The following is a 14494-nucleotide window of genomic DNA, read 5'->3' as shown; positions in this document are numbered from 1 at the left end:
CTCTCATCACAAGTAGGACAAGATACAAATGTGAAAATAGTTAAATCTCTGCGATTGCTGGGAGTGGAGGGTGGCTGATTGTGGATAAGATTTAGAGATGGGAGCCAGAGATTCTGCCTGGGGTTGAAGACAACTTTTATGTACCATACAAGTTCATTAACTTATTGGAGCAGCTGTGCAATCCATGAAAGGCTTTCATGTGATTAAAAGTGATGCAATCAACTTCTTGAGCAAGTGACTACACTAGTTTATTTGGCTGCGAATTAAGGTTTAGAATATTCCAAGTAACTATGGTAACAGCACTCCACTGATAAGCAAGCTATTTAAACAATCTGAGGAGGAAAGATATCTTTGCCATAGTACCAACGTGGTAAGCTGGAAAGATAGCAAATATAAATGCATAGCATCAGTGTTCAGAGGCAGCGTGGTCTTGATTTTGTAGATGTCTGTATTTGAACAAGGTGTATATTCATACAGAAGTTTGTGTGGCTGGATTTAGCCTCCCACATCTTTCTGCCTATCAAGGTGGTATCAGGGCATCCCCTCACACACAGGTGTCTACTCACATTTGGTATACTTGTTCTGAGGATCCCTCTTTCAAATACAATGCCCTGATACTGATCCGTATGACTTCCAGTTCCTTCAAACATACATAGTCCATGCATAACTCAAATACTACATTCTGTTCTGGTGCTACATAACATACGAGACACACTCCATCTCAAATTTCTGTAGGCAATACAACAATTCACAAATAGATGACTAGCATGCATCTGTTGGCTAGCATGTCACCAAATGATAAGCTTTAATTAGGCACCTGTGGAAAGCCAAACATAAATTTCAGATCCTGCAACACAGTAAGTCTTGTGCACTACAGAAAGCATTAGAGCCAGGATGGGAGCAGGTGGGGGTCACGTAATGAGCTTATAAACCAGAAGGCAGTGCTTCTTGTTGCATATTATGGTGTCTAAGACATAAGCTGGGAGAGTCTTAACTGTAAGCGGGGTCCTATACATCATTGGTTGCTTGTGATAAACATGATACGTCGGGGGCATGGACTAGATCTGCTAGTTGTATTTTAGATTTTTGTAATTCGCCAGAACTGTGTGCGAGAGGAACCAATCATGTCGTAAGTTGACTGACTAAATAGTATTTTCCCCTGCTAATTGGTTTATCCTACAATACGCCGCTGTGGAACTGATGGGATCTGACAGGCTAGCCCCATGAGCAGATTGACCTTTGCCTGGGCAGATAGGGGATTCATACTTAGGGAATTTTGTAGCCAAGCCTGTCTGTTCATACAAATGTATAGCAATGATGGTGCCAGGGAGAGGAGAGATGTGTAGGAACCATCATACAGCTGCCTTGGACTTCTGCCACATCTCCCTTTTCAGCCCCAAAGAAGCTTAGAGCCTGTATCAAACTTCTCTTTTTGTATGGCTAAGGGACACTCTCTTCACTTTATAGCCTCATTATTGAATTCCTCATTCACTGGTTTACAATGGTCTTGTCAGCTGGGGAACCTAATTGGTGTATTCCCATAAGATAAGCCATTCTCTCCTTTTGCAATCTTTTGTTCGTCTTGGTTTTCCTGGGTATGTAGTTGGGATCTAGTAAGTCATTACAACTGTTTTTTTGTCCATTCAATGGGATTTGGATACTTAGCTCCCTTTACACTTGTCTTGAAATTGCCAGCCTTCACCTCTCTAAAACAGAGATGATCTCTAACTCACAGGTATGACGGGAGCGAGGATCAGTTCATGGCTCTGTTTTGTTTGACCATGTATGTTGTACAATAAAAGAGCCCAGAGGAGAGGCTACATCTAAGTGTGCAAATGCCATGGTTTAGATGGAAGGAGGATGCTACCATAGTAAGGAAGGCCAGGACTTTCCAGAGTTTGTGTAGTAGTAGCAGAAACTCCCATGCTGGTCTTTGAACTCAGCACTCTGATATTCCGTTTTTTGAGTGATGTGTGGTGGTTTGGGGTTTTTTGGCCATTGTGTTCAAATGCTTCATACAATGAGATGAAACAGCCACTCTCTGGTACCCACAAGGGGGGGCCCTTCAGGGATAACCATGGAAGAGGAGTTGATCTTGAGTCCAGGCAACTGAAGGTTATGTAGTGCTGTCTCTTTTCCTGGAAAGATAGATGCTCAGGCATTGCAGTGATGGGTGCAGTATAAAAACGGATATCTTGCAGTCCTGCATCTTTTTAGCAGTAATCTGATAAGCAAGCTAGACTGGAGCTTTGTTCCCAGAGAAGGCTGACTTTCCTAGGCCAACTTCTGTCCTGCCTAGGTGTGTCCTTTGGCAAAGTAGTCATTCCTAGGCTTGCACTTCATACCTACCTACTCCCCACCGGGATGTGAGAGAAATCTGTTAAGTACCTAATTGCATATACACTACTGGCCAGAGGCAGATTAAAGTTTTGTGGGGCCCTGTTTTCCTCCCAACACACACACAGAGTCCCGCGCCCCCCCTGCAGTCCCTGTTTGCTCCTTTCTGCCTTCCCTTCCCCCTCACTGAGCTTCCAAGACCAGAGAAGCTGTCCCCCAGGGCCGCAGCAGGGAGCCAGAGCTCCTCCAGTCCCAGGCTGCAGCCAGGTGCTGGGGTGTGCCCCGCCCTTCCTGGTGCTTCTGCTGGGGAACAGGGTGGGGGCGCTGGGCCTGGGCGTGCCCCACCTAGCGCTTGTCTGCTGGGGGCAGAGCGCCCATTTTTCTGGGGGCCCCAATTGGCTGTGGCCCCGCCCATTGGCTAATCTGCCACCGCTGCTGGCCCTGTCAACAAATCAGTGTGACTGCCCCTGTGGAGTGCCTTGCAGGTATTGCCAGGCCCCTGTCGCTCTGGAGGAGGTTGCATCTTCTAGGGTGGTTACTTGGTACTCTGGAATGTGACACCAGGGTAGAAGAATAGCAATTGAAGCTTCTCTCAACTACTGCCTCCTCTAGGGATATCAACACTGCAATAAAACACCTATGGCTGACCCAGGTCAGCTGACTCAAGCTTACAGGGCTTGAGCTTTGGGGTTGTAAAATTGCAAGTGTAGACATCTGGTCTCAGGGAACTGACAAGCATCTATTCTGTCCACAAAAGAAGCTGGAACAAACCAGTGCATTATGTAGAGCAGATCTTATTTGCCATCTGCCACAGCACAGGACCATAAGTTAACTATAAGAGGCCCAGACATCTACCTTACAATTTTATAGCCCCCACAGCCTGATCCCGGAGAGCCTGAGTAGCCTGACACAGGCCAGCTGGGAGTGTTTTATTGCAGTGTAGACATACTCTAAGTGGACAAGATGGGCGAGGGAGGGGTCATTCTTGGGGCCTTGCTCCATCTCAGCCTGCCATGAAAGAAACACAACCAAGTCACTTAAACCGTCTCCTTTCTTTTGAGACGGTGGCTAAGCTATAAATTTGCGTGCTCTCTTCTCCCCCCCCCCCCCCATATTTAATTAATTTTTGGATGTGTGGTCTCTTGTGTGAGATGGCAAATAAGATCTGCTTTAAACAGCAATTCATTTGTGCCAGCTTGATTTGTTGACCAAATGGATGCTTATCAGTTACCAGCATGTAAATTACAGACTTAAAACCGTTTTTAGAGATCGCTGGACAGGGCTCATGTTGAGCTATAGCAAGATCTGAAATGGTTTTGTGTTAGCAGTGTTCAGTTCCTGGAATATGGATATTAACAGGGTTTGTATTGAGTGGTCCCTCCCATCTCCAATCATCTCGTCTTCTGAAAAGATCTTAGCCAAAACTTGGCGTCCATGTTAGTCTGTAGTGTAGATGCTGAAGCACAAACTTCTAAACATGGAGTCCAGAGACGCTGGTCCCACAGACCCGTGTCTGTGCTATGCTGCTAAATTAATCTGTGTGATTGTCGCTTAGCTCAGGTGCGAGCAGCCCCACTGCAAAGGCCTGCCTCAATTACTGTGTCTTCAGTGTTTCTGCATTTGCCCTTGTGTGTTTGGGGGTAAATCCCATGGGGTTTTTGTGCTGAGGCCTGGTCTAAACTACAAAGTTAGGTTGAATAAGCTGCCTTGCATTGACCTAGTCGTGCATGTGTCTACACTTAAACTTGTATCCACTGATGTAAGCTCTCCATTACGCTGGCATAATAACACCACCTTTCTCAAAGGTGTTGAGCCATGATTGATCTATTAGGGTCGACATAGTTAATAACTTCTCCATTCACACTGTGTCAACCTCAACAGTCCTCCAGCAGCTGTCCCAAAATGCTTGACACTGACTGCTCTGGTTGCAATTATGAACTCTGCTGCCCAGGAGTAATGGGGACCAGAAGACTCCCTCCTTCTTAAAGCCTCGCCAAGTTTTGAAATGCTTTTTTCTGATTGTCCAGCTTGGGGAGCACACCTAATAGCTTTCCATTGCTGTGCACAACTGTCCAACCAATTTCCTAGCTACACGATCCAGACACACTCTGGCTTGGAGTAGACAGATATTAGATCTCCTGGGCCAGTGGGGAGAATAGACTGTGCAAGCCCAGCTGTAGAAACATGGGCATCTACTGCATCCCCCTTGCCATCTGCTCATAGAGGGGGTATGACAGGGATCAGCTGCAGTGCCGTATGAAAGTAAAGAAACTGTGGCAGATCAGGAGGCCAGGGAGGCCAACAGTTGATCGTGTCTCTAGATATGCTGCAACATGGCTAGCCATCTTGAAAGCACCCACTTAATTGATTATACACTTTGATAAACTCATAGGATCAGTGACGGTGTAATGAACATAAATGTATGGCAGGCACAACAAAATTAATAGGTGCCTTGTTAGCGTTACATTCGTAGATGCTCACGAAGCACCACACAATTTGTATCAGGCCCCCAAATTGCAGGAGCACAGTATATCACAAGGCATTACTGTGGCTTGCTGTTAAAGTGCTCTTTCAAAGCCTCTCTGAGCTGTAGAGCTCCACACTGAGCTCTTCTGATAGCCCTTGTATCTGACTGTTAAAACTCAGCAGACAGCTGCTCCACCCCCTCCTTCTATCCCATTGACATTTCTTCCCCCTGTGGATCACGGATACTATGCAGGACACAGCAGGCAGCTATAGCCATTAAGATATTTTTTTTCACTGAGATCCAATCTTGTGAGTAAACAGCAGTGTCCCTTGAATGTGCTTTTGGTAGATTGAACTGTCATTCCGCACCTGCTGAACCAGTAGCTAAATCTTTCCTTGCTGCTGTTGAGGTGAATGGTGTACGGTACTGCATATGAGCAAGAGGTAAGCTGGGTCCCCCAGGATCACTCTTGGCATTTCAACGTCGCCAGTGGTAATCTGCAGTGAGGAAAGAATATTCGTGTTTGTAGCTTTATGAACAGTCCTATGCTCTTAAAGATGTGAGCATCACGCACCTTCCCTGACCAGCCAACATTGATGTTGAAGCATCCCCAGTGATCCCCCATCGCTTGCATAACCATACTAAAATAGCCCTTTCTGTTGATGTACTCTGGCAAGGTGGTGTGGTATCAAAATAGGGATGTGGATGCCAACCATCTCCCCACTGCAGTTTGGGAACCCATGGCTGCAAATCCATTCCTTACACCTTGCATATTGCTGAGTCACAATCCTGAATAGCGGGCACTGATTAATGACCCTGCACACTTGCATGACAGTAGCCCCCACAGTGGATTTTTCAACTCCAGAATGACTTCCGTCTGGCTGGTAGCAATAGTGTTGCAAGTTTCCACAAAGCGATCATTTCTCCGCTGTCAGTGCAGCTCTTAGTCTGATGTCCACGTGCTGGAGCGCTGGGATGAGCTCAGCATACAGATCAAGGGATGTGGCTTGCACACCCGGAAGTTTGGCAGCCACTGCTCATCATCCCAAGCATGCATTACAATACGACTTCCACCACTCAGTGCCTGTTTCTCCTGCCCAGAAGCGGTGCCCCACTGTTTGCAGCTGCTCCTTGAACCCCACCAACAATCTTGAATTGTTTCTTGCTATGTCCCACAGCAATCTGACCTCCAGGAAACGATGTTCCCTGCAGCTTTTCTTATGTATCTGGGAGTACCGGAGGCCCAGACACGCAATGCTCATGATAATGGTGCAGAGCTGTGCAGGCTCCCTGCTTCTGTCAGAGATGGTGGATAGTGACAGGTTCTGAGCGGGTTTGTGGGATTTTGAAAATAGGTGTGAAAATTATGGGATAGAGATGGCATTATGGGCTGGAGAAAATTGCATGATGGGAATTTGACCCCGCACTCTCAATCACTCCTGCATGATTTGTTTCTTCCCTACCATGCATTGCCAGAACTTCCCAAAAGACTGTTTTGGATGGTGGAGAGTTGCATGGTACCCAGGGTGCACTGCACATCAAAAGATTCACTCCTGGTGAATACACACAGCGTTGATGCAAGGAGCGAAGTATGCACATGCACAAGTAATATACTAACTGTGGCAGTTTTTTATAGTAATGTACCTTGTGTTGGCAATAGTTTAGTGTAGACATGCCCAGAGATCTCCAGGGTTCTTTCCCTATCAGTTGTGGAATAATTTGACTGTCCTCTGGGGGGGGGGGGGAATTATAGGAAGAACATAGAACTATCGGCACTTGAGTGTTTGTTTTTTCTTTTTCTGGCTTGCATCCTTGCTGGTAAGTGGTTAGGTTCCAGACAGTTAAATCAAAGCCCCACTTTTAACCTATATCCCAGCTGTATAAGCTAGTGTGGGCTTAAAGCACCTCCAAACCAAGTCAGGTTTATTTGCATGGATGTAGGGAGGGTGGCTTGTTGGGCTAAAACCCAGAAAAAAGCTGGGGTTAACTGTGCAGTGAAGTTCTACCCCAGTTGGGTAAGTGGTTTGAGTAAATAGCAGCCAGTCCCTTATCTGTCTACTTGAGGACAGCCTAACTCTCCCGAGGTAATTGTAAATTCTTGTGGTGATATCAGGAAAAATGTGTAAATATTGAGTTGACTTTATCTCCTAAATGCCAACAGTATGCTCATTGCTGTACAATCCTTGCCTCAAGGTGTGTTGCAAAATCTTCTCTGGTAGTGATTCAGAAGGGGAGTGTGTGTGACTAGTCATTATGCAGGTTAGTTTCTCTAATTTAATATATAGCAACTGGTGGCTGCCTGCAGCTTGATTCAGTTGAATTCTTCACTTGATCGTTCAATTGCCTGCTTTAAATTTACTCTTGTTGACATAGGTTAATAGGGACCTGTAGGCAATGGAGTGTGAACAGTAGAGTGTGTGTGTGTGTTCCGAAGGTTAAACAGGCAGGGAAGGTTAGTGGCCTAAAGCCTCAATGTCTGCTAAGGAAAAGGAGCCCTGAGACAATAATGCTCCTTCTCTAATTGCTGCTAGTTCCCTTGTCTGAAACATTTATAACAATTCGCCATGTTCAATGCTTGAATTGCTTTAGAATTGTGAGTGGATTTTGGTCCACCTGCCTTAGCCTCATCGCTTTACAAGGACTATTAAAAAAAATAAGCAGGATGTTGAATTTCCAGTATAACTCCAGCCTCAGTTGCATGATGAGTCCACCTAATCCCCACCTCTTGGTCAGCTAGCAAGATTTCAGAAGCAGCAGCCTCCCTTTCCCTTTCCCTTTCCCTGATACATTTGCTGTGTGCCCAGAAGATGGGTCTGTACTGGCATGTGCTGCAAGTTTCTATCGTCTGACTCCAATCTCAGTTGGTGGTGGATGGAGTGGACGATGGAATTTTGCATCAAGGTTGTGCCAATACAAATATCCATAGGAATGCACTAAAGGAGGGAGGGGATGGCAGGCTTTGTAGAGTTCATTAGCAGCTCCTTGGCTCTTGTACCATGTATTTATGGGGGCTGACTCTTTCCAACTTCAAAAAAACACTGATTCTGAGTCTCAACCCCCCCCCCCCCTCCCCCATTTCATTTCTCAGCAACAGCCTGTTTAAAACTCTGAGCAGGCCTGAGCTGGGGGCAGTCTTTCTGTTGGGTTACACAGGAATGGTGTTGCTGTTGGGTGGGTTTCAAGGGCCCTTGTTGGGTACTTCTAGCCAAGGACTTTCTCATGTTAACTGTTAACGTCGCTTTTCCTCTGTGTTGGTGTTTGGAGGTGAGCGCTTGAATCTCTGCAGAAGTCTGTGCCCCAAAGTGTGTTCTGGAGTCTGCAAATGACTTGTACTGGTCTCTAGTAAACTATCTAATGCTGTGGAATGATAGAGGAAGGGTGGCAAGGCTTTAGAGAAGAAAACTTTGTACCCCTTTTAAAGGGGATTAAAACCATTCTAGTTCTCCGAAGCACATGAAACTGACCGCTTCATATGAATAAACGTATCTTCATCTGTCTCTTCACAGGCGCTTGCAGCCAATGCTGGAACAGGATTTGCAGTGGCGGAGCCTCAGATTGCCATGTTCTGTGGGAAGCTCAATATGCATGTGAATATCCAGACTGGGAAATGGGAGCCTGATACTTCTGGGACCAAGAGCTGCTTTGGAAGAAAGGAAGAAATTCTACAATACTGTGAGGAGGTGAGGAGATTCTGCTCTGGAGCTGAGCTTTAACTGCTTTCCAGATAATAATGAATCTTCTGGTAAACCGCTTGAGTTCCCCACCTAGTATGCTTGCTGGGTGAAAGCTCAAACGGAAGACTTATTTTGCCACTATGTGGCACACTGTTTCTATAATTTGAACTTCAGTGTACAATTGAAGACCAAAAAAGTTCTGTTGATCCTTTCCTCAGACTATCTGGTATCGACTTAGACTGGGGTTTTCAAAGGAGCTGAAGTGAGCTAGGTAGCTGCTAAGTCTCATTAAAATTCAATGGGACTTGGGTGCCTAATTCCATTGGGCTCCTTTGAGCATTCTTGCCTTAAGCTTTATGACCAAAACCAACATGTACACTTAAATCAGAATATGTGCAAAATAGTGTAACCGCTGTCAGGATTCCAAGACCGCGTTTCATATCGACTCTAAATATTTGAAGTTCAGTCTTGTTATCATTGGCATTACATTCAGGCCAACACAAAGCTGCTAAATATTAGGAAAACGTCTTTATGAAAATGTTGACAGTGTTTGTTTGAAAACTTTTTATTTCTTTTGACAAACTCCCGTTCCCTCGCCAATATGCTCTAGAAACCCAGCCTTGCAAAATCTATTTATCCCCTCATCTGAGATGAGGAATGCTGATAAATAAAAAAATTACAAGTTATTTGCTTTATTTATTTTGGGTAGCATGATGTAGGTGGTAGAACAGATTGCGGCTGGGCTAGCAAACTTTCATGACTATTTTACAAGTCTGATATAACTAGTATTGCATCTTGTTTACGTAGCACTAACTAAATATAAGCCAGTGTCTAGACTTGTGGAGAACTTCAGCAAGACATAGCAAAACTATTAATACATTCTACACCTTAGGTTTCCTTAACCCAATTAAGGTGAATGAGCTTGCTTTAGTTTAGTTTAGAGAACCAGTTGGTTTCATGTCTCTTCTCCTCCCCTCCCCCCCCTTCAGTATTCCTTATTCAGAGAGTACTTGTATTATGTTGCTTTGTGTTTTTTACCAGTGTTTTAGTGTGCATGTATCTCGGTCTGTGTTTTTAGCATATGGGTTTTTTGAACAGATCTATCCAGAGCTTCAGATTACAAATGTGGTAGAAGCCAACCAACCAGTCAGCATTGACAACTGGTGTAAGAAAGGCAAGAAGCAGTGCAAGGGCCACACCCACATTGTTGTGCCCTACAAGTGTCTGGGTAAGTACTTAATGTGGAGCAGGCCTCTAATGAGGGAAATAACTTGTTCAAACATCTTTTCCCTTAGGTATCAGAGGTCACTATCTGGTTTGCTCAGAGAAGAAACAGACCTTCTAAAGGGTTTTCACATCAGATCCCCACTTTTGTGTCTAGGTTTCTCTAAAAACCCTTATTTTATAAGATGAAATTCTATGCACTTTTCACCAGATCAACAGCTTGATAACTCTGTTGTAATACTGACTGGCATGGAAAAGGAATCTCCTCCCCCCATCCCCACCTTTAAGCCTGTGGCATAAAACCCAAAGGCTATTGTATTAGAGTATCACAAACGCTGGGCTTTAATACTTTGATCCTATTTCTGTGAAGCTTTAATATTTTGTTCCTTGGAGACTCAAACACTCAGGTGTGTTCGTATTCCCTGCTTTGGTCTTGGCAAGACATCTCTATTTTTTTAGGCTATTTATATCTAGCTGTTTCAAATGGTTCCTCTTTCTTATGACTGAAATCCCAAAATGTCTTCTGTTTTAACTGCAATTGACCACTAGACGGGACATGATTGATTAAATTGTACTTATTACTGAATCTATCGATCAGGCAAGATGTCTAGCTTTTTTGCAGCCGAGGCTTTTGACCTGTGACTTGTCCCTACTCCCATAAGCACATTCTGCCCACCCCAAGAGTTACCAGCAGACTGAGCTTGGTCCAATTTCTTGTCTGTTCTTTACTGAAGCAGACTTGCTCAGCTGCTTGCAACAGAATTCTATCCTATCTCATCGAACACTGTTCCAGTTGCAGGAGGGCTTCATAGGAATTGCTCTGAGAATCAGTTTCTCCTCCTAAAGTGCTTCAAAGGATTTTTGCATCCATTTGAGGACTGAATGCAGCTAGAGTCTAGCTAGGTAAAGTAGATCCACAGGATTACAGAGTTGTTTTGCCTTTCTCTGTAACATCTTTCATAAGAGGATCTCAAAGCACTTCACAAACACTAATACCATCCTCTCAGGGGTGTTTTGCTACTAAATATGTTATCTTTACTTTACACATGGGGAAACTGAGGTACAGAGGATAAATGGCCTGTCCACAGTTACTCTGGGTGCCTCTCACAGAGGTGAGAATGAAAGCCAGGTCTCCTGATGGCTGGCCTACTCCATAAGACACAAGGCAATCCTTCCAAGGCAAGACTGACCTTCAACTAAGAGCCAAGGTTTTTAAGATGCCTGTACTATAGGACTGTGCCCAACATTTGACCTGTTTTAAATCTGCTGTGTAATATTCCCTCTCTCATAAACATACCTAGCCAGCATCTTGCCCACTCTGGAGTCTGTAGACAATTAGGACAGTTTTGGAGAAGTGCTGACATGCAAGTAAACATCATAGTTTAAAGTAGAACACGTAAAGACTGTCAAGCTTTGGAGGACAGGTCAATCAATGGCTATTAGCCAAGAAGGTCAGGGATGTAATCCCATGCTCTGGGTGTCCCTAAATCTCCAACTGCCAGAAACTGGGACTAGACAGCGGGGGATGGGTCACTCAATTGCCCTGTTCTGTTCATTCCCTCTGAAGCATTTGGCACTGGTCCCTGTCAAAAGGCAGAGTACTGGGCTAGAAGGACCTTTGGCCTGACCTAGTATGGCCGTTCTTTTGAAAATGAAGGCCCAGCATGTAGGGCAACTTTCTTATTTTTGTTTTCCCAGTTTCAAGTGATGGGGTGTTTGTTCAGATAAAACACACCTTCATTGTTAGGGTAGATTTCTAAAATCACTTGTAAACAAATATCTGTGCCCTGGGAACGAAGGTCTGATTTGACTCCAATCAAAGTACCTATTGTTCTCATGTACAAAATACTTCTGTGTTCCATTTGTTGCTTCTCTCTTCCATGCTGCACTAATCCCCTGTCCATCTTCAGATAGGATCTCACTACCAGGTGAAGTTTAACCTTTTGCGCACTGTAGATGAGGTTTTTTAGTTGAAGAGATTGGGATGAGACCCTCTTAGCATGGTCACTAAACTGTAAAATAAACATAACAATAGGATGATGGGTGGAGGACTGTGTGAAAAGGCAAACTGCCGGCAGTTCTGGTGAAGCTGTTAGCAGGGAAATGCCTGACCTGGGTGGCTCTGATCTCTGAGGGTACCTCTACACAGCAGTTAAGCAGCTGGCCCTTGTCAGCCGACTTGAGCTTGCTGTGCTAGGGCTGTGGAGTTGTGGAATTGCTATGTAGACATTTGAGCTCAGGTTAGAGCCTGGGCTCTGGAACCCCGTGAGGGGAGAGTGTCCCAGAGCCTGAGCTCCAGCTCAGGCCCTAATGTCTACCCAGCAATTTTTAACTCTGCAGCCTGAGCCCCATGGGCCTAAACCAGCTGACCTGGGCTATCCATGGCCATGCTGCAGGTCTCTTATTCTAGTGGAGATGTACCCTGAAAAGGGAGCGCTTTATAAGCACTGGGGCAAATATTCCATAACAGACTGTGGATGTGTTCTGTTCTTAAATTGTGTCCATCCTTCAGTAGAGGAGATAACTTTAAACTTATAAGGGATGGCAGGAGATGGAGACCAATGCCTCTCTCTAGTTTGAGAAACTGAAGAATGGATGTGGCCTTTATTACTTTGCACCTGTTTTCAGATAACCTACTTCATAGGCTGAGTGTTTTGACTTGCACACATCCATGTGCAGAAGAAATGTTTCTCTTAAGGTTCCGAAGTCTTTGGTATTATGAGTAGCATAGGTGCTGACTCTGTGGGTGCTCCCCTGGAGCACCCACAGAAAAAAAATGGTGGGTGCTTAGCACCCACTGGCAGCCCCCCTATCAGCACCTCTGCCTCCCACCCTCTGTTTCACAGTATGCAGGAGGCATCGGGGAGACAGGAGGAGCATGGGTGGGAAGAGGCAGGGCAGGAGTGGGGCCTTGGAAGAGGTGGAGGAGGGGTGAGGCCTGGGGCAGAGCCAGGAGGAAGTACCCCCGGCCACATTAGAAAGTCGGTGCCGATGATCGGTATGGGATTGCTGCAAATTTGTGCACACCCAACCGTCAAGATTCCTTTTGCAAAGGACAAATTCAAGGTTACTTGGCCAGATATTTCAACTCTCTAGATCAAGTTGAAAGACTCTTCCCCTTGGAATTGATGTACTTGAGTTCAGTTTTTAAACTAGTCAAAGCATATACTGTGTAAAGTTTTTGACCATCCTGTAAATGTCAGACATGAGCTAATGCAGCCATTTTTGTTAGACTACAAGTCTCGTGTGTGGGTGTTCATTTTATTTCACATGGGTTTGTTGCTCCCAGACACGTGGGTTTTAAGGTGGGTGGGTGGGTGTGGTGTTTTTTTCTTCTAAACAGACTAGGAGATTTGGGCATGTCTTTGAGTAAAATTACTGGAAGATGCATCTAAATCCATTAGACTATCTCAACTTGAGCCTATAATGTTAAACCTTCCCAGTCATAAGGTCTGCCAAGGCAAAATTTCTGCCTAATGATCTAGAAAGTGGTGGTTATACTGCATCTAGTCTGGCATTTGATGGTTATTAACTCAAATTGTAATGGTTGTTTAGGTTTAACTTGCTTTAATCCCTGCTAATGCAGAAGTTACAAAAAATACCACAGAGCAAACTGTTCCAAGTTGGAAGTCTGTAGCTAAGGTTTTGCCAAATACAAAAATACAGAGTTGGTGGTTAGGTGTATGTCAGAACACAACATAATCAGTTTGCCCTGAGCTTTACCCAGTTGTGTGGGCTTCAGGGCTTTTATTTTCCTACTCTTAGCATTTTGGCTGGAGTATATAAATTGGGAAACAGTTATAGCTAGGGCTGAGTTGCCCTGAGTCTAGTTCCAAATGCATGGTACCCAGAACATGGATTTTAATCTAAACTCTGAAACTGCCTCAACAAAGCTGACACAATGGAGTGAGTTAGCTGTCATCTCGTCTTGCATAAGCAGAAAATGGCTAGGGAACCCTATAGTCCTGGAAAATGCTCATGGCAGCAAATAGCCAGACTACTGAAGCTTTTGGCAACTAGGAATAGCTTCTTCCATGTGACACACTAGCCAGTTTAGGAATTGGTTGATCATTAAAATTGTTTAAAGAACATAATTTAGGCAATCCTTCCTTTGTGAGAAACTTGTTCACAATTCTCTGCAGATTTCATGAGCAACTGTTCATTGACATCCTTTATAAACTTGCACTCAGCTTAACCTGCAGGTTTTGGCTAGCATATTTCGTTGTTCAGCTTCTCCTACTTTTTGTTCTGAGCTCCAAGAATAGAACTAAAGGCTCTGTATTAGAGCAGGTCTCCAAAGGTGCCTGTTAGTCTAAACTGAGTCATTAAGATTTGTATAGCAACATAAAGATTCTCAATGGGGTCAGTAATGAAGTGCATTGTTGAAAATTTTAATGCTAGTCATCTCTTACATGTTTGACCTTCAAACTGATCTGACAGGACAAGAACTGTTATTTGATAGAAACTTCTTGTTTTCCAGTGGGTGAGTTTGTAAGTGATGTCCTGCTGGTTCCAGAGAAGTGCAGATTCTTCCACAAGGAACGGATGGATGTGTGTGAAAGTCATCAGCACTGGCACACTGTGGCCAAAGAGGTAACAGGATTAACATGACTGTCACTAGATCCAGATACAGATGAACTTGGTCTCCTTTATTGTTGCATCTTAACAATCACAATGTTCTCCTCACAGCAGCTCCTGTGAGGTAGGAAAGTGCCATTATCCTCACTTTATGGATCTGGAATGTAGGTACTCTGTTAAAACTTTCAGAACTTAAGAACCTCCATCTCCTTGG

General features: G+C 44.5%; 1 protein-coding gene across 4 annotated transcripts in view; it reads left to right on the top strand.

Moving 5' to 3' along the window:
- The window catches only part of APLP2 (amyloid beta precursor like protein 2), a 70818-nt gene that overhangs the window by 32645 nt on the left and 23679 nt on the right, over positions 1-14494 (top strand). For all 4 annotated transcript variants that reach the window (XM_054005757.1, XM_054005756.1, XM_054005755.1 and 1 more), the window contains exons 2-4: positions 8311-8484; positions 9577-9706; positions 14183-14295. In XM_054005757.1, coding sequence (XP_053861732.1) covers positions 8311-8484; positions 9577-9706; positions 14183-14295 — 417 coding nt within the window. The remainder of the gene's footprint in view (positions 1-8310; positions 8485-9576; positions 9707-14182; positions 14296-14494) is intronic.

Source organism: Malaclemys terrapin, chromosome 15, assembly GCF_027887155.1.
Source record: "Malaclemys terrapin pileata isolate rMalTer1 chromosome 15, rMalTer1.hap1, whole genome shotgun sequence".
Classification (NCBI taxonomy): Eukaryota; Metazoa; Chordata; order Testudines; family Emydidae; genus Malaclemys; species Malaclemys terrapin.
The sequence above is the reverse complement of the archived record's forward strand: the minus strand, read 5'-3'. Positions and strand labels throughout refer to the sequence as shown.